This window comes from Lissotriton vulgaris, unplaced genomic scaffold (genome assembly GCF_964263255.1).
Source record: "Lissotriton vulgaris unplaced genomic scaffold, aLisVul1.2 SCAFFOLD_241, whole genome shotgun sequence".
NCBI classification, from domain to species: Eukaryota; Metazoa; Chordata; class Amphibia; order Caudata; family Salamandridae; genus Lissotriton; species Lissotriton vulgaris.
In genome coordinates, this window is record NW_028252742.1 from 1,969,334 (window position 1) to 1,995,566 (window position 26,233).

Below are 26,233 nucleotides of genomic sequence, written 5' to 3' on the forward strand. Positions count from 1 at the left end.
TGATCATTAATCCATGTTCTGCTCCCACCTGGTCACCATGTAAAGACTTCTGCATGATACCCGTCTCTAAGACCTTGATAACCTGACGGCGATTTGGCTGTTCCCACTCCCCGTACTTATCTTGGACCTGTTAGTTTCTCCTCTATTTTAAACCTTTTTCTAGATTACTTCTACAATTAGAATAATCTGTTATAGCATTAATTATGCGCTGTACATAATGTGTGCCCGAGAGTGCCGTACCTCACACACTACCCAACTCACGAATTGTTGGTGTTTTCTCTTTTTTCTTTCAATACAGCTTGGAAATTCCATGCCATCAGCATTCGTACCACACAAATAGTGTGTGTAATTTCATTTATGTTTGTTTCTTGTCCTTGTCCTGACGAAAGCTCCCCTGACCCTGTAGGGCCCCGAGAGCTGAAACATGTCGACACTTTTTTGAAAACGATATAGTAGTTCAATAACTCGACTACCAGTATATCACAATGGTTTTTAAGCTTAGTGATTAGTCTTTGTAAATAAAGTTCACTTTTTTGATCTATCCATTAATTTTAACAGTTTTTCTACCCACTTTTCATTTCTGGACACTTCTGTAAATACCAGAAGTAGCCTCTGGTGAGGCAGGCACCCTGCACGTTAATCGTTAACCCAAGGACTATGCCATGACTCCTGAGGGGGCGGAAAAAAGATATACCGCTACAACACGATTCCAGGAAGTCTATGAGGGTTCTCGATAAAAAAACTATTTGGTTTTTGCAGATACCAGTGTCCATTCTCTTTTCGAGCCACATGTAACACCTGAGGCATACTTGAAAGAGAGCAAACAGATTGCATAGACAATTTGTGTTCTGCTTCTGGGTTTTTTGTGGTTACTGTGCCTGCCTCAAACTGGATTTTAGTGTTAGATGTGGGAAGACACTAGAATTACCATAGTACACTCCCCATTCTCACCCCCAGCCCTCAAAGCCCAGGATATCTGAAGCCTTTCACCTTCTAGAAAATGCCCTGATACATCACAATTTAGGCGGGTCTACAGTAAGGCAAACAGGCCTACTGAAAAAGTGGGGTAAGGTTAGCCCAGGGAACATTTAGCCCATTGGTTAGGGCATATCCAGGAGTCACACCCACCCATTAGCTGGTGCCAGACATAATTGTGGCTCCTCCAAGCACCCACTTCAGAACACTTTATGGACATGCAGAAGAGGACTAAACCTCCTATCTGAGACCTGAGCGGAGCCCCAAAGAATTGGACCTGCTCCTTCTTCTACTCAGGGCAAAGAAGTGGACTCTGTCAGCTGACTGATCTCCTGTGTGGCTACAGGGAGACATCAAGTTGCAAGAGGCCTTTTACTGGAAGTACGTAGCTGACTAGTTGCAAGTGGACCTTGACTGGACCCTACTGTTGGCTTCTGCTGACACGGTGTAAGTCTCTATATCGCTCCGTAAGGGCCTGGGGCTTCATAAGTGTACTCCTGTGGTTGATTGGGACATAACAGACTAGGGGCTAGATGTAGGTAGAATAGATTTACCGATTTTTAATTACCGAATTTTACCGATTCAGTAATTAAAAATTGGTAAATCTAAGGGGTGGATATGTAGGTATTTCCAGATGTGGAAATACCGAATCTGTAACATTCGGTATATACCGATTCTGTAAATACAGAATCGGTATTTCCCATTGAGTCCTATGGGCTTTGAAGCCCATAGGAATCAATGGGAAATACCGATTCTGTATTTACAGAATCGGTAAATACCGAATTTTGCAAGGGTGCAGGGGGTGTCACTTTGACACCCTCTGACACCCCACAAATAGGCATGTGCGCCACACAATAGGATTGTGTGGTAAAATACCGATTTTGTAGGGCCTTAGGGACTCAGAAGAGTCCCACCTACATCTGAGATTTACCGAATCGGTAAAAATACCGATTCGGTATTTTACAGAATCGGTAAATTTACCGAATCGGTAAAGTTACAGATTCTGTAAAATTGTGCCCTTACATGCCAATTCTTGAATACCGGTCGGTAACGGCCGAAAATACCGATTTTCGGGCGTTACCAACCGACCTACATCTGGCCCTTAGTCAGAAGACTTTGACCAGAACAAACCTGGTTGGTGTATCCAACTCTAGCTCCAATGCTGTCAGTGTTAGTTGCGCCTTAACCCTGATCTACTGCAACTATCAATAATCATTGGCACTTTGGGCTTCTTTGTGCCATTTCTACGTAAAACTTTAATAATTCATGTCTGTGGTTCCATTTATTCGATTTTTGTCAGTTTGCTGTCATTTTGTTTATCAAATTCAACTCCATGTTTCTAATTTGTGTTGGGATTTTTATTAGTTTGTTTTTCAACTTTACAACATTACTACTGTTTTAGTATTGCATGTATACTTTACAGATTGCCTGTAACCTAAGCCTGTCTGCTCTGTGCCATAGCTACGAGGGGCTTGTGCTCCGGTTTATTTAGTTACTTTAGTGTGTCACCCTGGCAAGAATTGTGATTATTACTTGAGGTAGGTACTTACTCCCCTCGACTAATTACCCAAGTACTTGCATACCCATACTGTTAAAAGAAGGCTGCCACAGACAAACACCTTTTTGTGTGGTTTGCTTACCATCTTCGCTTTTCCTTAAAGGAATGCAGGTTCTGCAAAACAAAACGTTGTACAGGACCCTCTAAGACAGGAAGGGCATCAGACTTCATGGGAAGCTAGAAAACACAAGGGAAAAAGAGAGAGAACAAGAGCCAATGGACCCTGGAGAGAACGTCCAGCTTTCACAACCCTTAAGGACTCTCACAGTGGTAGATACTAGGTCAGAAAAAGGAGACCCGGCCATCCTCATTTCCATGAGTGTGGTTCCTGGTTGGCATGAAAGACTTTCACATCAGCCAAAGTCTCAGTCTGACATGACCTCAAACCATCTTCAGCATCAATTCAGCAAGGCTTCGATGATGAAGCTCTCTAGTCATACGCTGACTTATTTCACTCAATGTCACTACGCTAATCACCATCTGTGCCATTGCCGTCACGTCACTGTTTGATGTTGCCCAAATCAAAGCTGAGGTTTTCAATTTTAAATTTCACATTAGAGAAGGATTTTACACCTCAGAAGAGAAACAGGCTATTACCTTCTATGAGCCAACACAACAAACTTCATGAGCACCAAGATGAATGTGGTGTTAAGGTAGACTTTCATGCCGCCTATGAGGAAACTAATTTGGCCACCCAGACCATCTCCGGTTGGCAGTATCCCAATTAAACTGCCTCTTTTGTGGATTTAGGTTCACCCCATATGCCAAAAAAGTGTAGGCATGCCAGATCTCTATGCTATCAAATTCTTCCTTACTCAGGCGATCAGGACATGAGATCTCCTGCATTTCTACATCTTCTGCTGGTTCACTTTCGAAAGTCCACTTAGTGGACATTGCCACTTTCTATGATATTCTAGTGCCAGAAGCCTCTAAATGGAACATACCAGTGGAGTCTTTACCAACATAGTTGTCATTCATCAGTCTAACTCTACAAAACTGAGAATCGCCAAGATCTCTGTTACCTCTGGTACCAGATTAACTAGAGATGTCTAAATAAGAATTACACACTCAGCATTTAGTAAAAGCCTTAATTCCTTGCCTGCTCAAGAAGAACAAGCCCCCTCCACAGACACCTGACGTTTTAAAAGCAGACCCTAAGCCAGTATCCTTAATCTCTGCAGTAAGGAGAATTCCTTCAGCCCCTGAAAATGTGGCACCTCCCAATAGGGAAACAGGGAAAGTGAGAGGATGGATGTTGCAGACAAGAAGATGTGTGCAACTGTTGCCACAGCACTGAAGGAATCTAGTGCTACTGATCATTTAGGCTGGAAAGTCTGGGATGGACTTAAATAATTTTCCATAGAAATGCTTAAGCATAGCAGGCAGGATTTTGAATAAATGGCTTGGTGACCTTATCGCTTCTGTTAAGCATGATGTTCCTCTTAAGACTCAACCTATCATTTTCTGGATCATCCTTATTCAGAAAACACCCAGACACCCGGGCAAAGAGATGAGATGAAGTATGAAAAATTAAGCGGAGCCCCCGAAAGCAATGTCTCTGGAGAGAAGTTCTTCAAACACCAGTAGAGACAGAGAAGCCACCACTTTTATACTTTCCAGAAAGTTTAGTAACCTCTTTGGCCCTATCCAAAGCAACAGAAGTAGCAGAATCAGCAGTACTAAAGGTGAGCTTACCATCAGCCTAGAGACTCAAAAAACCAGTCCGGCCAGTCCCAACCTGCCAACTATTCAGGGTGACCACGTTTTAAAAATATATATATATGTCTCTATTTTTTTTAGAGTTTTATATATAGCGCGAACTCGACTTGAAGGTATCAGAGCGCTTTACATGAGCACCAATTATGTTACAAGCGGACACGCTAAACTTTTGTAGGCTCAGGGAGATTAAGTAATTTACCCTGAATCATAGAATGTTGAGCGCCCGTGCTGAGACTCTAACTCGGTTCCCCAGCCTTAAGGTTGACCAATCTAGCTATTAGGCCAAATCCTTACTCACTAACTGTTCCCCTGACCCTGTTATCCGCTCCAATGAAGAGCCGGGAGGAAGGAGGAGAAAGAGGGGGGCGAATTGAAATGACAAATTGGTACTGACTATTGTCAGAAATGTTCGATATATTTTAAACACCTCCTCTGCTTGTCAGAAATAAACATTCACTATGTTTAAAGCAGATCCTTTGCTTCTTCTACAAAAGCTGGCATAGCAATTCTACCTAGCTGACCTGTGTGAGGAGACCTCTACATTGTTGAAGAAATGTGCTATGGAACCAGTTCCTTGCCCACACAGGGGAAGCATTACTCAAGATTATTTCTGTTTTAGAAAAAGGTCCAAACAAGTAAATTAGGCTGGTGTTAAATTGTTTGCTGACCAGCAATTAGAGTATGAGGAAACAACTCAATTTATTAGTACCCCATGAAATATTTATTCTTCCGCAAGTTCTGGACTGCGGTCTGTGAACACAGCCTGTCTCTTGGGCCTCTATTCCCATTCTGCATGAGATGCGGTTGAGCAGGTGCTACCTCAGTGACCGGAGGGGGCCCGGACAGTTCTCTCCCACACTCTTATGGAGGGAAGAGATGTGGCCAAGTTCACTATACTTTGTAGACTTGATACCTCTGATTCGCTGGGTAGGGCGATTTCCACAACGGTGGCGCTACACCGTCATGCCTGGTTGAGGACGACTGCTTTTTCTGCAGATGTCCAGAATACTTTGTTGGACATTCCCTTCGATGGCACTCGCCTTTTTGGTGATAAGGGGGATTCCACGTTGGAGCGTTTCAAGGACTCTCAGGCCACAGCCACGTCCTTAGGCCTTTCGGCCACACGCACTCCTTCCGCTTCTAATTTTCGTTCCTTTCGAAGCTCCTGAAGGGGCGTACAAACATGTTAATTTCAGAACAAGCCTGCGCAGCAACACTCCCAGCGCAGCTGTGGACGTGGGGCTCGCAGAGGCGGGTCACTGGGCCAGCGTGCGGGTCAGTCCACCAACACCCTTTGTTCCAGTACCTCCACACCTTCCTAGTCTGGTGTTTCAGGCCCACCAGACACCAGTGGGTGGCAGGATTCGTCGTCACCTCCCTCCCCCACTGGGGTGACATTACATCAGACAGGTGGGTTCTGGAAATTGTTCGAAGGGGCTACCCCCTCCCCTTCGAGTCCACCCCCTCAGCCATGCCGCCACATTTCCACTGCATGTCTGGGATCATTTGGCACTTCTCCAGCAGGAAGTTATGGCCCTCTTGGCCAAGGGGGCCATCGAGCACGTTCCCATGCCAGAAGTAGGTTGTGGTTGTTATTCCCACTACTTCTTAGTTCTGAAAAAGGACAAGGGTCTACGTCCCATCTTCGACCTTAGGAAGGTAAATCGCTTTCTCCGGAAGGAGAAGTTCAAAATGCTCACTCTGGCTCAGGTCTTGTCTGCTCTTGACCCACAAGACTGGGTGGTTGCACTGGACCTACAGGCATTACCTGCGATTACCTGCGATTCACAGTGAGCCAGGATCATTTTTAGTTCACTGTGCTCCCCTTTGGCCTTACCAGTGCCCCTCAGGGTGTTCACGAAAGTGATGGCGGTGGTCGCAGCTCATCTGCGCAGATGGGGGGGTTCAGTCTTCCCCTATCTCGACGACTGGTTGTTCAAGACCGGCTCGCCCCAGCCTTCTCCCACCTCCAGACTATGACCGACCTCCTGCATTTGCTGGGGTTCTCCGTCAATGTGCCAAAGTCGCACCCGATTCCCTCCCAGAAGCTTCTCTTCATCGGAGTAGTTCTAGGCACAGCTCAGTTTCGGGGTTATCCTCCCGAACAGCGAGTCCAGGACATTCAGGCTATGATTCCGATCTTTCAGCCCGTGTCCTGGGTTTTGGTCAGGAAGACCTTGAGGCTACTGGGACTCATGGCCTCCTGCATCCTGCTGACCAACCATGCCAGGTGGCATATGCGGGCTCTGCAGAGGGACCTGAAGTTCCAGTGGGCGCAGCATCAGGGAAACCTGTCCGATTCCGTCCAGATCTCTGAGGGGACTGCACAACAATTGCAGTGGAGGGTCATGATTCAGCATTGGGTCAGTGGCAGATCCTTCTCCCTTTCCCAACCAGAGCACACAGTGATGATAGATGCGTCCCTCCAGGGATGGGGCGGCCCCCTGGGAGAGGCGGAGATCAGAGGCCTCTGGTCTCTGGTGGAGTCCCAGCTCCATATCAACCTTCTGGTGCCTCAGGTGATCCTTCTTGCACTGAAGGCATTCCTCCCCTCTGTCAGGGGGAAGGTAGTGCAGGTGTTCACGGACAACAACACCACCGCCATGTGGTATTGCAACAAACAGGGCGGGTAGGGTCCTGGACCCTATGTCAGGAGGCTCTGCGCCTCTGGACATGGCTGGAACGTCACAGCATTTGCTTGACGGTTCAACACCTGGCGGGTTCTTTAAAAGCCAGGTCGGACGAACTCAGCCGCCGGTGCCTGATGGATCACAAATGGCTTCTTCACTCTGAGGTGGCACTAGGTCTCTTTCAACAGTAGGGAGAGCCTTGGTTAGATCTATTCACCACAGAAGAGAATGCGCAATGTCTGCAGTTCTGCGCGTTGGAATTTCGAAGGCGGCACTCACTCGGTGACGCTTTTCGGCACGAGTGGAGCTGCGGTCTGTTGTATGCCTTTCCGCCTATACCTCTTCTACCCAGAGTGCTGAAGAAAATCAGGCACAACCGGGCCCAAGTCATCCTTGTGGCTCCGGACTGGGCTCAAAGACTTTGGTATCCCGAGCTACTCAGTATGAGCCTGGATCTCCGGATCAGACTGCCTCTGCGGTAAGGATCTTCTGTCGCAGCAGCTGGGGACGGTTCTCCACCCGAACCTGTCCAGCCTCCACCTACATGCGTGAAGATTGAGTGGCGACAGTTGATTCGATTTGACTTGCCTCCCGAAGTCTGTGATGTCATTCTGGCGGCTAGGAGGCCCTCGACTAAATTGATATACGCCTGCAGGTGGAACAAATTTGTTGCACGGTGCACAGCCAGGACTGTGGATCCCCTTTCTGTCCCTCTTTCGGAGGTCATTTTGTTTCTTCTTTCTCTGGCCCAGCAGGGCTCTGCTCTGGGCACTATCAAGGGCTATCTTTCGGCCATTTCAGCCTTTCTGAGGCTTCCAGATCAGCCTTTTCTTTTCAAGTGTCCTGTTGTACAGAGATTCTTAAAAGGCATTACGCATATGTTCCCTCCTGTTCCTTTCATAATGCCTCAGTGGGACTTGAATCTTGTTTTGACTTATCTCATGTGCGCTCCCTTTGAGCCGCTTCACAATTGTCCTTTACGTCTTCTGACTTTGAAAACTGCCTTCCAGGTGGCTATCACCTCTGCCAGGAGAGTGAGTGAGCTTCAGGCCACTTTTTTTCTGCCTCTGCATCCTTTCAGAGAGGAAGAGCGGCTCCACCGTCTGGGTCCAAAACGAGCACTCTCCTTTTACCTCAATTGCACACAAGCATTCCGGGTGGATGACCAGCTCTTTCTTGGCTACGCAGGCACCAAGAAAGGCCAGGCTGTTTACAAGAGGATTATCTCCCGCTGGGTCGTCTTGTGTATCAAGGCCTGTTATTCTATGGCTAAAAAGGAACCTCCGGTGCGGCTGCGTGCCCATTCTACCAGCTCCTACGGCATTGGGACTTGGTGTCCCCATGCAAGACATCGGTCAGGCTGCCACGTGGGCTTCGCTGCACAATTTTACAAAGCATTATTGCCTTGAGGGTCAGGTCCGGAGGTACGGCTTCTTTGGCCGTTCTGTTCTCCGTGACTTTCTGGTGTAATCTTGTTCGCAGACCCACCACTGGGGTTGTTATTGCTGGGGTATCTATTCTGAGGTAAGGAATCGATCACTAACGTGTCTCCTTCAGAAGCACAAGTTACTACTTGTGTAACGATATATCTGTAAGAAACATTAGTTAGTGATAGATTCCTTACCGCTTCACCCATCCTCCCCGTTCTGCGAACTGATTTCTAGGGTTAAGGTCATCCTTTCGGGCCCTAGTTTCTATGCACCAGTGGTTCATATCTTACATTGTTCTGCGTTTCTGTCGCGGAAAGTTGTGTACAGAACTGACGTCAGCTCGCGTGGGCTCGTCTAAGTAGCTCCAGCGATGTCATCTCGGTGAATACGACACCAACGACGCAAGCGGAGCCGTACGACGACGCCTATCAACAGCCAGGGGTACTGCTGACGAAAGCTTTCCAGATCCAGTCTGACGTCTGGGGATATTAGTCTATCACTAACTAATGTCTCTTACAGATATATGTTACACAAGTTATAACTTGTGCGTCATTGTCTTCAGGTTTTCACAGGTACTACTCTAAAACATGGACAAATACTGTGTTGCATGCTCATGTCTCACCCTCACATGATAGCAATGCTTATTACAGGTCAGGCGTTCCACTTTTACGTCTTAAGAGGGATGGTGCACACCAAGGATAGCAGCATATGGTAAGTACTGCTGTCATTATGCTAGGTCAACATTATACCAGAACAGGCCACAGTGATGTCTTTGTTGCCCACAGTGTGCCAAGAGATACTACTATTATACCAGGGTCACCATTAAAGTACAAAAGTAAAGAGTATCATGCCATGAATATCCATGATATGACAGGAACTACCACCATTAAATCAGATACATCATTATACTAGGGATGAGACCCATTATGTCAGATGTGCTATGAGGAGGACACCAGAAAGCACAGGTGACTGTTGAGGGTTAGCTATGAAGGCAGGAATGGACTCTTCTATGCAGTGTAAATAACAGTTCAAGGCCAGCAGTATAGCCAATCACCATGCAGGTTGAACGGCACATTGTTTGCTTTGCAACAGACCCTTCACTGTTTATCATGCTGTAAGGGAGCGCACAAGACCTACCAGAACCCAGAAGAACAGAGCAATTCCTGTGAGCTATGTGCTCCAATTTCAAGGCCCAGCTCTCCAAAGAAGGGTTAGTACACCACTCCCTCCATCGTGCCATCATACAATGTAGTTTTTAGGTCTCGGACCGTAGGCTGCCCTTGCGCAGTCTCGCTCCGAGATTTAATGTTTTCTAGAGCGGGGCTTGAACCCGCCCCTCTTCTCCGTTGTCTGACTTCCTAAACGGAGGCCAGCCATTGGAGGAGAGGGGCGTCACTCCGTTCAAGCCCCGTCTTTTTCGGATTCGGGGGCGTGTTTTTTGCAGTTTTTCTCTCCGTGACGTCATCCGTCACTCAACAGCAAAAACCATGCCCCCGAATGCGAAAATGTCGGCTCTTTTCTGCCCGACCACCGTTGGAAGAAGTCGAGAAGCTGCTGAGTCCTCCGGTGAGTGCTTGCTGTCCTGCCCCTCGTTGCTCGTTGCTCGGGCTTGCTGTCCTGCCCCCTCATTGCTCGTGCTTGCTGTCCTGCCCCCTCGTTGCTCGTGCTTGCTGTCCTGCCCCCCCCTCGTTGCTTGTGCCTGCCCCCCCTCGTTGCTTGTGCCTGCCGCCTGCCCCCCCTCGTTGCTTGTGGCTGCCGCCTGCCGCCCCTCGTTGCTTGTGGCTGCCGCCTGCCGCCCCTCGTTGCTTGTGCTTGCTGTCCTGCCCCCCCTCGTTGCTTGTGCTTGCTGTCCTGCCCCCCCTCGTTGCTCGTACTTGCTGTCCTGCCCCCCTCGTTGCTCGTGCTTGCTGTCCAGCCCCCCCCTCGTTGGTTGTGCTTGCTGTCCTGCCCCCCCCCCTTGTTGGTTGTGGCTGCAGCCTGCCGCCCCTCGTTGCTTGTGCTTGCTGTCCTGCCCCCCCTCTTTGCTCGTACTTGCTGTCCTGCCCCCCTCGTTGGTTGTGCTTGCTGTCCTGCCCCCCCCCTCGTTGGTTGTGCTTGCTGTCCTGCCCCCCCCTTGTTGGTTGTGCTTGCTGTCCTGCCTCCCCCTCGTTGCTTGTGCTTGCTGTCCTGCCCCCCTTGATGCTTGTGCTTGCTGTCCTGCCCCCTCGTTGCTTGTGCTTGCTGTCCTGCCCCCCTCATTCATTGTGCTTGCTGTCCTGCCCCCCTCGTTGCTCGTGCTTGCTGTCCAGCCCACACTCGTTGCTAGTGCTTGCTGTCCTGCCCCTCTCGTTGCTGGTGCTTGCTGTCTTGCCCCCTCGTTGCTCGTGCTTGCTGTCCTGCCCCTCCTCGTTGCTTGTGCTTGCTGTCTTGCCCCCTCGTTGCTTGTGCTTGCTGTCCTGCCCTCTCGTTGCTCGTGCTTGCTGTCCTGCCCCCCTCATTGCTTGTGCTTTGCCACCCTCGTTGCTTGTGCTTGCTGTCTTGCCCCCCTCGTTGCTTGTGCTTGCTGTCCTGCCCCCCCTCGTTGCTCGTACTTGCTGTCCTGCCCCCCTCGTTGCTCGTGCTTGCTGTCCTGCCCCCCTCGTTGCTCGTGCTTGCTGTCCTGCCTCCCCCTCGTTGGTTGTGCTTGCTGTCCTGCCCCCCCTTGATGCTTGTGCTTGCTGTCCTGCCCCCTCGTTGCTTGTGCTTGCTGTCCTGCCCCCTCATTCATTGTGCTTGCTGTCCTGCCCCCCTCGTTGCTCGTGCTTGCTGTCCAGCCCACACTCGTTGCTCGTGCTTGCTGTCCTGCCCCTCTCGTTGCTGGTGCTTGCTGTCTTGCCCCCTCGTTGCTCGTGCTTGCTCTCCTGCCCCCCCTCGTTGCTTGTGCTTGCTCTCCTGCCCCCTTGTTGCTTGTGCCTGCTCTACTGCCCCCTCGTTGCTCGTGCTTGCTGTCCTGCCCCCTCGTTGCTCGTGCTTGCTCCCCTGCAACCTCATTGCTTGTGCTTGCTGTCCTGCCCCCTCGTTGCTTGTGCTTGCTGTCCTGCCCCCTCGTTGCTTGTGCTTGCTGTCCTGCCCCCCCCTCGTTGGTTGTTCTTGCTGTCCTGCCTCCCCCTCGTTGCTTGTGCTTGCTGTCCTGCCCCCCCTTGATGCTTGTGCTTGCTGTCCTGCCCCCTCGTTGCTTGTGCTTGCTGTCCTGCCCCCTCATTCATTGTGCTTGCTGTCCTGCCCCCTCGTTGCTTGTGCCTGCTCCCCTGCCCCCTCGTAGCTTGTGCTTGCTGTCCTGCCCCCCCCTCGTTGGTTGTGCTTGATAGTGACATGATGAAGAATGTCATGTCAGGAAAGTGAAAGGCAATTTAGTCTTTAACATAAAGGAATGAGAGTTCCAGTGCGGTAAAAAACGAGCCTGAGCACTGAATTAATATTGGTTGGGGTAGCTTACAGATATTTGCTAATTTTGACCACGTTATTCAATTGTCAACAACGTTGTTTGGAAGAACAAATTTATAGACTAAGTTAGAAATGCGTCATTTGCAACTGATATCCATCCGGAGGGGCATAGTGGATAGACGATTGATATGGTAGAATATAGATGGTTTACATTTGTGCTTAAAACAGATGTGCTTATAAAAAGTTGAGCGTCACTACAAAGGCCTGTTTCTACTTGGGTGGGGGATCAAAATAATTTGCATATTGTTCTGGACCCTGTCAGCAAGGAACAAGTTATGGTTGTGGGTGGTGGTTTTGCTATAGCTGGGGCCATTTTGAGGACACTTCCTAATGTTTAAATAAAAGTATGGAAGGACTACAAGGATTTGAACATATGATTATTTTACCCCCTCGTTCGTTGTGCTTGCTCCCCTGCCCCCTTGTTGCTTGTGCTTGCTGTCCTGCCCCCTCGTTGCTTGTGCTTGCTGTCCTGCCCCCTCGTTGCTTGTGCTTGCTGTCTTGCCCCCTCGTTGCTTGTGCTTGCTGTCCTGCCCCCTCGTTGCTTGTGCTTGCTGTCCTGCCCCCTCGTTGCTTGTGCTTGATGTCCTGCCCCCTCGTTGCTTGTGCTTGCTGTCCTGCCACCTCGTCGCTTGTGCTTGCTCCCCTGCCCCCTCGTCCCTTGTGCTTGCTCCCCAGTCCCCTTGTTGCTTGTGCTTGCTCTCCTGCCCCCCCTCGTTGGTTGTGCTTGCTGTCCTGCCCCCCACCCTCGTTGGTTGTGCTTGCTGTCCTGCCCACCCCTCGTTACTTGTGCTTGCTGTCCTGTCCCCTCGTTGCTTGTGCTTGCTGTGCTGCCCCCTGGTTGCTTGTGCTTGCTGTCCTGCCCCCTCGTTGCTTGTGCTTGCTGTCCTGCCCCCTCGTTGCTTGTGCTTGCTGTCCTGCCCCCTCGTTGCTTGTGCTTGCTGTCCTGCCCCCTCGTTGCTTGTGTTTGCTGTCCTGCCCCCTCGTTCGTTGTGCTTGCTCTCCTGCCCTGCTATTGGCATTGTAAATGACAATGCCATTTATTTATGTTTTAAAAACAAAAACATAAATAAAAAAAATGTCATGAGCAATGCCAATAGCTCTAACTTTAAGAATGCCGAGACCTTTGCATTGTAAATGCTTGTTTGTTTTGTTCTTTTCACTCAAAGGATTTGGAGTACTTAGATGCAGTGCACAGCTGTAGACCCTCTCACCCACCAGAGCGACAGGGAATTTTCTGGTGGCACTCCACTGAATGCCCACATGGGTTAAGCCCTTTGTCCGTGCTGCGCTCACCTATTTAGTCACAGGCAGTCCCACATTTGTTTGAGAACAATATAGTAACTTGACTGATGTGTATGAGTAACGCTCTAACAACCCTTCTCCCTGCTCAATCTCTTCTTCATTTAAGAAAACTAGAATGGAAGGAGCATGTTGACCATGTGTAGCATTGCACTGCCTCGCAGCTTAGGTTGTGCTGTACAAATAAATACATACATACATACATACATAAATGAAACCAACAGTAAACAGACCGGAGCAAGAAGAGTAATTTACTATATTATTCTTATTTTATTTTATTTTGATTTGATTTGATTTGTACAAGGTTTATTGTTCAGCCTCCAACGAATAAACGTAAGGGCCTTTTTAAAAACCTGTCCCAATTTTCTACATCCTGTAGCCAAATGCATCATTTGAATATGCAAATTACTCTGAATTGTAGGAAATGTATAGTCCCAAGCAAATCTGAAAGACTATACTGTGTAAGCTTTATAATAGTAATGTGTCACAATCGGTAAGTTTATAAATGTTTACACTCCCTTCTGTCTTATCTGCTTAATGTAGTTTGTTTACAAAATGTTTTGTTTTACAAAATCATTTCTAACGTTTCCTACAGGCTATCCTTTTCACGATCCCAACATTTGTTTAAGGAAAGAAGAGTTAAGCAACAGTTTGACAGTTAACCCAGGTGCAGAAGTGGGAGAATGCTGTGTTAGCCCCAGCTCAGGTAATGTATCAAGCAATTGTTTGTAATTTGTAACAGTCTTGTGATTGGCTCACGAGTGATACTGTTTCTACCTTAGAAATAATACAGAGGATTTTCAGTTACTAAAATACTCTGATTCACCTTTTAGTGTTCCCCTTCCGAAGCTTGCAAATTACAATCCCTGCCAATGCCGTGCCACAATGATCCTTCATCTTGTGGCTTCTGAGACCACTTGGAGACTACCTGGTCACACAGCTAAGAACCTTGGGCACTACCGCAGCAACGACCCTCCTCTTAACATTAGGAAGATTACGATATCCGCTGGCAGATAACCGGTCCTGCACTCCTTCAAGAAACTCTTTCCAGCTGAATTAAAGTACCTGTTGCAGGTCTGATCGGCAGCTGTCTCCCTGTTGGACCTGTGTCTACCTCAAGGACATTTCACCTCCAATGCTACAATCCCCTCAAGAACCATCATTAACAAATCGCTAAGCTCAAGCATCTTTTTCAACAACCTGAAAACCTCCTAAAGTCTTAAAGAATATGAAGAAGTAGAATCTGTCAGACTGAGTTAGCTGCGACCGACGCCTTACAAAACGGGTTTAAAAAGCAGCTTTCACTCACTGCAAACTCATTGAAGAAAACAATCTCTAAAATCATAAGACTGACTATCCTGATCTCAATGGGGGAAAAGGAAGTTCACAGTCAATGAAAATTGAGTTGCCACCATTTTACGTCTACACTTGTCTGCCACCTTCAGTGTAGAGGTAATGTCATGGTAATTCCCTTCCTCTGAAACTGGATAGTGTTGACAGAAAAGGAGCCATCTAAGACTGGTTTTTGCCCTACATATCCCAACAGATCAGGTCCCACCTAGCCCCCTCCATACTCCTCACATATATTCTGCACTGAGTTTGGAGTGCTGCTTTCCTGTTTGACACTTACAGCTCATTACCATACTTCATCAAGTTTTTCAACTCAAACTATTACTATTACACTGATAACATTTAGATCTGCCTCAAACTTGAACACTCAATGGATATAGATTCCTCTGGCATTGACCATTGGTTCCAGATCACGGCCCAATAGATACCAACTGAAACTCAGCTCCTTCAAACCGAGATCCTCACCTGTATAAAGGTGATGAGGCATACCATGCTGTAACCATCTTTCCATGCATATTGGTTCTTCCCATACATCAACTGCAGTAAGAAATGCAGGCATAATATTGAACTCCTGCCTATCACTTGCCCCTCAAGTGTACCAAGTTAACAAACGAGCCTGCTTCAACAAATGACTCCACTTGAGAGCACTGTTTTACTTACTGTAAACAGGGCTCTTTTCAGTCATATGAGGTGTTATACAAATAAAGTACAGTCAAATAGAATGCACTGGTATATGGCAACAAATTGGTTATTTCACATACATGTTGTTTGATTGTCATAGTAATCATCAGCTCCAATATGTATTACAAATTTCTGAGTTTAGTTGAGCCCAATTCTGAAGAGCCAGATACATACGTAATTGGACTCTTACAAAGTTGCTTAACTTTATAACCTCCCTTCCTTTTTTGGTGGAGAGCTGCCTTAACAAGTATGTATCATGAGTAGCTGGTAGGTGGTAAAACATCTCCACCTCTTAGCCACTGCCAACTGATCACTCATATCACTCCCTGACTGGTATGGATTGGGCATCCAATAAATAATATGGGGCAATTTAATTTACCCTAACTGCAGAAATGCATGTGCATGTTTGTACGTATGCATTGTGAGTATAACAGATATCCTATTTATTTGAAATAAATGCAGATACAGTTAGCCGCAGTTCCATCACACTATGAGGATTATTTACTTTACATTGTTTTCATATTTTCAAGTAAGTCTTCAGAAGCTACATTGATTGACGTTACGAGAAGCATTCTAATTAGGCTGTATGACAGCTATTTAAACGGCAAGTTGGCGTGGACGCGCAGCGGGCGCGCCAGCGGCATGCCGTAGGCAAGCCCGTCTGCACACTGACCGTGCACAGCACCAGCCATGCTGCCCGTGACATAAGGGAACTCTGCTATTCCAGCGAGGTACCGCGAGAGATAGGCGAGGCCAATGGTGGGGAGGTAGGCTTGCCTAGATTTGAGGAAACCGCCAGCCCGAAGTCTGATTTTATCAGAAGGGAGGCTTTGGTCTGCGGATTACTAAATGTTAGATCTCTCCCTAAACATTCTATAGAGACTCAATTAATTATCAAAGCACACTACCTTGTTTTATTCATGACTGAAACTGACCTTTCCTGACTCTGTTCTTGAACCATGACTGGCGTGTCAAGAGTTACAGGCAGAGGCGCTGACGGTGGGGTTGGCATTCTGTTTAAAGAAAGGTGGGATTTTGTCCCTATGGATATTGATGCAGTGTAGGGGTTTGAGCTCCTCGGGTTCTCGTTAAAGGACAACAGGGGGCACTTATTGGATGGTATAGTCTGTTATAGACCCCCTGGTGCAGTCAGTCCACCTCAATTGCAGGCGTTGATTGATGTTTTTAATAATATGGCTTTTACTCACTCTAGATTGCTCATTGTAGGGGACTTCAATTTGTGGATAAACCGGACTTTAGATACAGGATATAATCATCTATTTCAATCCTGTGAAAGCCTAGGCCTACTAAAAAGGGTGACAGGACCTACACATATAGGGGGCACACACTTGGCTTAATATCTAGTGAGGAAAGGGTCACCGGACAAGTGAAGGTGCTCCCAGTGGACTGGACTGATCACCCTCTGGTCAAATTTTCAATGTTTATCCCCAGTAGAGGAGCTCCAACTATTAGGGAAGCTAGAAGCTTCTTGAGCAGGGACTGGAATTGGATATTGGGAAAGGCAATGTGTTCACCAACTTTTGCTATCAAAGGGGACTTTGATATATCTAGGTCAGTAGAGGAGAATTATGCAGATTTTTGTAATCAAATCACTACTCCAGGTAATAAAATTGCCCCTCTAAAAGACCGTAAGAAAAGTGGTAGACCCTCTGCCAGGTGGTTTCATGAAAAATTGAAAACCCTGAAAATTAAGTGCAAACAAGCAGAAAGGAAATGGAGAAAGTTTTATGCAGACGAGGGCAAGATCGCATGGAAAACGGCCATATCTATGTATAAAAAAGAAATCTCCACCAAAGCGGATTATTTCGCAGAGATCATTATGAACTCGCCAAATAAGTCTAAATGTATTTTCAAAATAGTTAATGACATCACCAATCCGAAGTGTTCACAAAACAACATTTAGCCATCCCAAGATCTTTGTGATAGAGCTAATTTTTTCTTCGGAAAAAGTTGCTAAACTATCATTAATGGTCGCAAAATAAATTTGCCAGTAGGGGAAGAAGGTATGACTAGTGGAGCAGTAGCCTCGACCAATGGTGTAGAAAAAGTATCCTGTGCAGAAAAACAGTCTGGTGTAGGAACTGCCAATCCAAGTCTCCTGGATCACTTTGAGCTTCCTACGTAGGAAGACTTCGTCAGGATTGCTTTGGGTGTCTCCACTGGCTCCCCACTGGACCCCCTTCCACATAAAATCTGGAAGGAATTTGCCTTAGATTTTTTCCCTAGACTTCAGCAGATTTGCAATCAATCGCTTTCTAGTAGGGTTGTACCATCTGGCTGGAAACTTGCTGTGGTTACGCCACTATTGAAGAAGGCCACTCTTGACCCAACCTGTCCTGGAAGTTATTGGCCCATCTCTCTCCTACCCTACCCAGGGTGGATCCTTGAACGATTGGTCAGCAAATCTCGGTCACAGTTCCTAGAACTTAATAATAAGTTGGTGGATGTACAATTTGGCTTCCGCCCGGAACAAGGAACAGAGACTGCTCTGGTGACCGTGATGGACAATCTTCGTTTATTGGCAGACAGGGGACAATCGGCGATACTTATCCTGCTTGACCTGTCTGCCGCTTTCAACACAATTAACCATGGCATCTTGCTGACCCATCTAGAGGAAGTAGGAATAGTGGGCACTGCTCTGGATTTGTTTTGATCTTATCTTTCCGGCAGGTGCCAGGCAGTGGCTCTTCCTCCGTTTCAATCCGCTTTTTCCAACATCTGGCATGGTGTTCCTCAAGGGTCTGCCATCATCCCAATTTTGTTCAACATATACTTGAGCCCATTGATTAACATTATTCGGGCTCACAATGTGAAATTGGTTAATTATGCTAAGGACACCCAGATTATCTTATCCTTGGATGGAACCCAGTCCAACGCCTTGTAGGATTTTCATGCCTGTATGCATTAGATTGCACAGTGGCTACGGAACAACTTCCTACAATTAAATTCGGATAAGACCGAAATTCTACACTGCAGCTGGAAAGGTTCCATTGCCTCTCCCTCATAACTTTTGGCCTCTTGTAACTTTTACTCTTCTGGTCTCGACTAGGACGGCACGAAATGTGGGAATCACGTTCAGCGTCAACTTATCATTTGAGATCGAAGTGAATAAAACCGTGGGGTGCTACTTCGGTCTTATCAGAGCACTGAGAAAGATTCTCCTGTTGCTTCCAAACTCTGCCAGTGCCTTAATACTACAAGGCCTTATTTTAAACAGACTAGATTATTGCAACGCCCTCCTTTTGGAGTCACGAAAGTAACTGAATCAGCAACTGCAGCACGTCCTATTTACGGCAGAAACATTGGTTCTGTCCAGACCACAAGACTCCTCTGCATCATTGTGCTTAGCTGAGCTACACTGGCTTCCAGTGTTGCAAAGAATACATTTTAAGTCCCTATGTATAGTGTTTAGGGTTCTGCATAGATCTGGTCAGAAGCCTCTACAGAAGAAACTGGTTTGGTACACTTGGAAACTCCGCTCCTCCCCAGCGTGCTTGGTGAAGGTCTCCAGGTTCAACAAGGTTAGAATGGGAGGGAGGGCTTTTAGCTCTGCTGCTGTGAGGCTATGGAATGAACTACCACTTGAACTTAGACAATGCAACATTTTGTCTCTGTTTAGGAAAAGGATCAAAACGTGGCTTTCCCCAGAAACTGATATTTGGCCTTTAAGTGCTGTCTAATCGGGCTCTTACCCTCTTTGTTCTGTATTTTGGTTTGTGTCTTGTACCATAGTGCCAGGGTACCAGTAGGGTGTTTGTTGCGCTCTATACATGTTATATACAATACAATATGCAGTTAAAGTGTAGTTGCAAATTAGTGGCACTGCTGCTGACCCTTACAGGCATCTATCCTTAAACTTATTCCCAGGATAAACCTGTTCAAATGCCTGGCTGATCTACTGTGTGTTGCAGAGTGGTTTGGCTGCAATGTTGTGTGTCAGACTACAGGTTGGTCTCTGTACTCCCGGGACCTGTCAGGTTCAGAGTTCATGGTTCTAACAGCTTCATGAAGTCACCTAACCTGTGGGTCCCATAGTGCTCTATAGATTTTCAAGCTAAGTCTTTTCAGCTATTAGAATTGCAGTGGATGCAGTCTCAGAGATGTACATTCTGAGAACAGCTCTATCCTGTTCGCTGTGACATCCGCTATACATGCACAATAGAAGAGTAAGTGTGCTACCTACTCTTCTATTGACACCCAAAGAGAGCATTTAAGATCTAGTCTAAAGAGTCAAGAAGTTTCCAGGTTGGTAGGGACAAAATGTAATTCCCATGTGGTAACAGTTTGGTGGCTTCTGAGAAATGAGAGTGCTGTTCTCAGTCCACATTCTAGTGATTAGGGGTTAAAAAATACTACAAAAAAGATAATTAGCATCAACTCTGACAATATTTAGCAGACCTTTCTGTCAGATTAAAGAAAAGATTGAATACACCAACATGTCTGCAGGATCCGTACAAATCTAGTGTAATCAAGTAATACAGCCTTCAGCTTACCCTTGAATTGATTGCATGTGCACATATATTACTAAATTTAAGAAGAGCTCTATCCCTATTGTCTAACAAAGACTTAAACGTCTGTGATGCTGAAAGGTTGACACTGAACCTTATATCTCCATAAATGAACCTGTTTCCACTACATTTTCTACTCTAGGTTTAGGAGAGGACAGTGACAATACAGACAATTCAACTAACAACACACATTGCATTTTATACTATGCTTCAGAGACCCTTGTCTGATTTTTTTTGCCTTAGGGCACATCACAAACTAAGCCTGGTTTTGAGACAAGTTCCATGACTCCTGGTAACAGTACTCTCGATCCACACTATTTTCTTTGACTATCAGCGCTTGAGCACACTGATAATGAGAGATACTCTGTTAGCCCGCCTCCCCCAATTTAACATGGCGCTGAGAGGTGTTCCTGCACTGTAATTGACTCCTTGATCCTTCTAGTGGAACTTGCTGAAAGCAAATATACAGCTATTACTAACTTTACCTGATGCAGAACTAGAAAGCATAAGTTAAATATGTGTTTATTTTATTTCTTTCTTTTATTTTATGAACTTGTAAGGCGCAACAGCTACCCAGATAGGGTTTCCCGGTGCCAAAGACAAAGCAAAACATTGAGAGTGGAACGTTATAGGTCATTCAGAATTATTGGTCAAACAGCCAGGTTTTTAATTCTTTCCTGAACTTAGAATAGTTCTCTTCTTTGCGTATGTGAATAGGTAAGGTGTTCCACATAGAAGGACCCTAATGGGCGAAGGATCTTCCTCCCATTCTGGAAGGCTTGAATCTGGGCACACAGTATGTTGCTGCTGAGAGTGACCGTAAGTTTCTTTTAGGGATGTAGGGGTGCACTAATGCCTGAAGGTATTTAGGCGCAGTACCTGCTTTTATTTTAAACATATAGTTCAGAGTCTTAAATTTGATGCGGTTTTACACTCTGAGCCAGTGAAGTTTGCGCAAGTACGGGGTTACATGGGTATTTTTAGGTATTTGACAGAGAATCCGGGCAGCCGCATTTTGTATCATCTGAAGTCTTTTTATTGTTCCTTTGTTGGCACCTAGATATAAGATGTTCCCGTAGTCAAGCCGGGATGTAACTAAGGCATTGACTACTGTTTTCTGCATAGAGATGGGCAGCATCCATAATATCTTTTTGAGCCATCTCAGGATGGTGAAACAGAGTCCAACCACTTTGCTGACCTGTTGCTTCATGGACAACGGGTTGTCCAGGATTACCCCCAGATTCCTAGCATGAGAGACTGGTGTTGGAAGGTTACCTATCTGGGAAGGCCAATGTGAAGCATTCCATAGGTCGGGTTGTTTTCCCATTAAAAGAATCTCTGTCTTGTCTCCGTTTAATTTCAGCTGATTCACATTCATCCAATTGGAGATGTTCTGGAGACCTTGTTTGAGCAGAGACGGAGATGAAGGGTGGGATTCTGATAGCCTGAAGATAATCTGGTAATCATCCGTGTACGTCTATAAAAGTCAGCCCAGATTTTTCGGCTAAATCCGCCAGGGGTCTTAAGTACAGATTAAAGAAAAGAGGGCTCAAAATTGATCCCTGCGGTACTCCATGTGGGGAATTGAATGATTCCGAACATGCCATAGATGAAGCTATCTGAAAAGGTCCGTTGGTCCAGGAAGGATTTAATCAATTTAAAGGCATTGCCTTGAATTCCATTATTTTCTAGCATGATAAGGAGCTTTTTGTGTGACACAGTATCAAAGGCTGCGCTTAAGTCTAGTAAGATAAGCGCAACCGTTTGACCATCGTCAAGATGTTTCCGGATCGTCTCAGAAACTCTTTACAGAGCGGTTTCTGTAGAGAAACCCGCTCGGAAGCCCGATTGGGTTGGATGGAGAAGGGAATTTTCTTCCGCAAATGTGGTAAGGGCAGAATGTACATGTCTCTCCAGGCATTTAGAGAAGGCTGGGAGAAGGGAGATGGGTCTATAATTAGCTAAGATATCAGGGTCTGCTGTTGGTTTTTTCAAGAGAGGGGTTACTATAGCATGTTTCCATAGACTGGGTACTTCAGCAAGCTCTAAGGATGAGTTTAAGGTGTCAACAATGATATTAAGGGAGGGGAAGTCTAGCTCTTTCATGATATTCATAGGAATAGGATCCTGCGGAGAGCCAGATTTGATAGACTTCATGATAGATTGAAGGGTATCAATTGTTATAGGCGGCCAATTGTGTAGGGTTTGATTAACAGTGGGAGTGTTCAGCAGATCTTGTATAGTGGTAGTGTCATCGTTGTTCTTGTCTATTCCATTAATTAATTTCTCTATTTTCTCAAAAAAGAATTGGGCGAGGTCCTGACATTGCTTTTTGTTCAAAGGGCGAGCCGGGGCAATGGTTTGAGCTCCCGCTAGATCTTTTACTGTATTGAATAAAGTTTTAGGTTTATTCACAGCTTCCGTGATGGTGTTAGAAACATATACGGCGCGTGCTTTCTTACATGCTGTATGATATAGGTTTCTGGCAATTTGATATCGTTTTTTTCTTGTCCGGAGCAAAATCTTTGCGCCACAGTCTTTCTAGTACTTTGCATTTGGTTTTTTCCTCTTTAAGGGAGTCAGTAAACCAAGGGACCGGAGGGCGGTGTCTGTTTCTTTTAGTGTTTGATGTAGGCAGACACGACTCAGCCACTTTGGCGAGCCATTGTTGAGTGGCAGTTTCAATGCCTTCCATGCCTTGGATTTTATTAGGTACATTCGCGCAGAGTGCCGTGTTGAGTTTAGAGATGTCTAGCTTTTTCCAGTTTTTTCTTCATAAGACCTGAGGTATAGGAAGAGAAAGGGAATTGGACGGTGGTTTCAGATTAAGTTTGATCAGGTAATGATCAGACCAGCAAACCGGGGTATTTTCTTGCCAGATAAGTTCTGGGAGATTTGAAAGAATAGGGTCGAGCAGATGCCCTGCTTTGTGGGTGGGTCCAGAATTAATGAGGTTACTACCTAATGCTGACAAATCTTCTAGTAGGTTCACACAGGCAGTGTTGGATGGATCCTCTAAATGTAGATTTAGATCTCCAAGAATAGAGAAATTTTTACAGGTCAATAAAGGAGGGGTGATATGGTCTGCAAAATCAGAAGCCCATTTGGTACCATTCCCAGGAGGCCGGTAAATTAAGGAGCCAGAAAATGTAAAATTAGTATTCAAACAGAGTTTAAACAGTGTGGATTCGCAGTCCGGAATCTGTAGCGTCTCGAGTGCACATGTGAAAGTTTTATCGTAAATAATTGCAAGTCCACCCCCGGTTTTCCGGGTTCTATCTTGTCTAAGAATTGCATATGTAGTAGGCAGGGCGATGGCCACATCTGGGCCAGAGCCCTCATGTAGCCAGGTCTCAGTGAGGAACAATGCGCTAGGTTTTTCCTCTAGCAGCAGGTTAAAAATGTCCAATTTGTGTTTGGGCAAGGATCTACAGTTTATGTAATAAAATGTAAATACTTTATCAGTGGGGGAGCACTGTTTTTGATCTTTCCTGGTTCTAGTTCTGCGTGGAGGATATGGTTGAAAGGAAGACAGTGACAGACTGCAATTAGGGCAGACAGCCTTACCCGTATGTGGAATATCTAGCAAAGTACAATTGGCATGCTTGCTGGGGTCAAGAGCTTTTAGCTGGGCGGACGACCAACTTTGTAGAGGTTTTGAGAGTGAGACATAGCCGTCTGCCCCGGACGGGCCCAGACGGGCTAGTCTTTGGCGTGTCTTCGGCACGGATACGGCGCTTTTGCTGCGCGTCATCGCTGCGCGTCTTAGGTGACATCAGTGTTTTGTAGGGGCCGTGCTATCGCTCAGCACCGCCTCCCTACACTCTCCACCAATCGTTGCCCGTCACCGGGAGGGAACCCGGAAGAAAGGTAACGCCCTGCACCCTGTACAACAATCAAGCCGAGTGCTTACGGTGGACCGGGGTGTCAGGGACACCAAGGATCGCCTCAGAGAGGTCTGCGAGTGGAGTTGGGTACAAGTAAATTACAATTTTAAAAAGGAAAGTGCCTTCGTGCAGTTAAAATACACAATACACACACAATGGATAAAATCTAAAGGTCGCGCTCTCTGTGCAAATTTCAATCATAAACACAAAGCGTAAGGACAGGTTCGCGCTGCACAATCAATGCGCGTGTCTTAGGGCGAATGCCTGGGTCCCTGGGGCTTTGTAGGGACCGTGCTATCGCTCAGCACCGCCTCCGTACACTCTCCACCAATCGTTGCCCGTCACCGGGAGGGAACCCGGAAGAAAGGTAACGCCCTGCACCCTCCACAACAATCAAGCCGAGTGCTTGCAGTGGACCGGGGTGTCAGGGACAGCAAGGATCGCCTCAGAAAGGTCTGCGAGTGGAGTTAGGTACAAGTAAATTACAATTTTAAAAAGGAAAGTGCCTTCGTGCAGTTAAAATACACAATACACACACAATGGATAAAATCTCCAGGTCGTGCTCTCTGTGCAAATTTCAATCATAAACACAAAGCGTAAGGACAGGTTCGCGTGTACAATCAATGCGCGTGTCTTAGGGCGAATGCCTGGGTCCCTGGGGCTTTGTAGGGGCCGTGCTATCGCTCAGCACCGCCTCCCTACACTCTCCACCAATCGTTGCCCGTCACCGGGAGGGAACCCGGAAGAAAGGTAACGCCCTGCACCCTCCACAACAATCAAGCCGAGTGCTTGCGGTGGACCGGGGTGTCAGGGACAGCAAGGATCGCCTCAGAGAGGTCTGCGAGTGGAGTTAGGTACAAGTAAATTACAATTTTAAAAAGGAAAGTGCCTTCGTGCAGTTAAAATACACAATATACACACAATGGATAAAATCTCCAGGTCGCGCTCTCTGTGCAAATTTCAATCATAAACACAAAGCGTAAGGACAGGTTCGCGCTGCACAATCAATGCGCGTGTCTTAGGGCGAATGCCTGGGTCCCTGGGGCTTTGTAGGGGCCGTGCTATCGCTATCGTAAGTATTCCAAAATAGTAGTTGTGCATTTATTGGGCTGTTGCTTTACACCCGTTTTGTTCGGAATCTAGTACCTATAAGCCATCAGTTGACTAACCTTCTAAGCTGGCTCTATCTGGAGAAAGGACATATTGTTTCAATTATTTCTATCACCTCTTTGGACATATATTCTTTCTCTCTTGGACCAGCAGTCCCACATCCTTCAGTGCACTACCAGGACAAGAAGGCAACTCCTTTCTGCTGATACAAAATCTTGTTGAAAGACAAAAGTGAGAACCCAGTTCTTCACCATGGGATTGATTCGGAATTCATTAAGACTAGATAATTACTATGTATTTATATACATTGTTTTCAAATATAAATACTTACAACTAGAAACCCTGCTTAATTAAGTAGTGGTCGGTCTTTTTTTAAACGAGTCCTGCAAATATAAACATTTCAGTGCATATGACTGAAAATTCTAATGCTGTTTAACATTTTGATATAAATGCAGAAACTGCTATTAATACAAGCACTATGAAAGAAATGCCCCTTTAAGAATTTTGTGGCTGCACCATCCCACCTGACCATACCCTTTATAGAGTCAATTAGGCAGTCTGTTTTCGCAGTACCGCAGAGATAAGGAACACTAGGACTCGCATTCAGAAATATGGAGCTGACTCCCAGGATGTCGGTAGAGCTTTTATTAATTCAGTGAGCACACCCATAGTTAAGAACTAGGATCACAAGTTAGTAATATTTTCCTTCTTCACCATGGGATCCTTCTTGATATTCATAGAAGATATTGAAATATTAATCGTGATAGCAAAAAAAAGTCAATTACAGCTCTCATGCTTGCAGTTCCGGGTTGGGTTTATGTGAACTGGACTTGTAGTACACTTCTCTATACAGTAATGGAGAGCAAATACACCAGAACAGACTGGGACAGTCTGCTTAAGAGTTCCGTTTCCAGATGCGAAAGAAAATAAGTATTTGCCAATATTTCTGGTATTTTGCATGTTAATATTGCGTGAACTTGGCATGACACAACCACAAAGGGACGAAAAAATTAACCACTTTATAAAAATAAAACCATCACATATAATTTTAATAGAGAAGTACAGATGTTTCCTAACATCCGATGTGCTTTTAACAGGTATAGACACAGTTTATAGATTTAATGCCCATCACAAGAAAGGAAAGAGTACAAAGTGAAGGTACTTGAATTATTGTAACCTGAAAACATAAATGCAAAAGGATAACAAAAAGAAGCATTTGCAATGCAATAGGTCTCGCATTAGGAAAGTTTGAGCTATTGGTATGGTAAATGACAATTTTTTTTTTTAAATCTTTATTAACAGGAAGGAATAAAATGCATTTAGTATCGTACAGTCACGTGGTTATGGTTACATTGTGTACATACATCTCTTCGTACGTGGCAACATTCACGACATAAGCATAAACTGTGATGCAGTAAACCTTTGAAAACCCTTAGATATATTTCCGTGTGGTCTAGTCGTATTCAATATAGTTCGTTACTTTTTCCCCCCGTTGTGCCTTATTCAACAGTAACATTACTTTTATATTTTAGAATGAACAAACACCCCCCCCCTCCCCAAACATGTGTCATCATTGCCAGTGTGTTTCCACCCACTTCTTAAT

At 46.0% G+C, this 26,233-nt stretch overlaps 1 protein-coding gene across 4 annotated transcripts in view; it reads left to right on the forward strand.

Annotated features, from left to right (window-relative positions):
* The window catches only part of LOC147662040 (uncharacterized), a 253,861-nt gene that overhangs the window by 147,937 nt on the left and 79,691 nt on the right, over positions 1 to 26,233 (forward strand). For all 4 annotated transcript variants that reach the window (XM_086951162.1, XM_086951161.1, XM_086951163.1 and 1 more), the window contains exon 5: positions 13,669 to 13,779. In XM_086951162.1, coding sequence (XP_086807288.1) covers positions 13,669 to 13,779 — 111 coding nt within the window. The remainder of the gene's footprint in view (positions 1 to 13,668; positions 13,780 to 26,233) is intronic.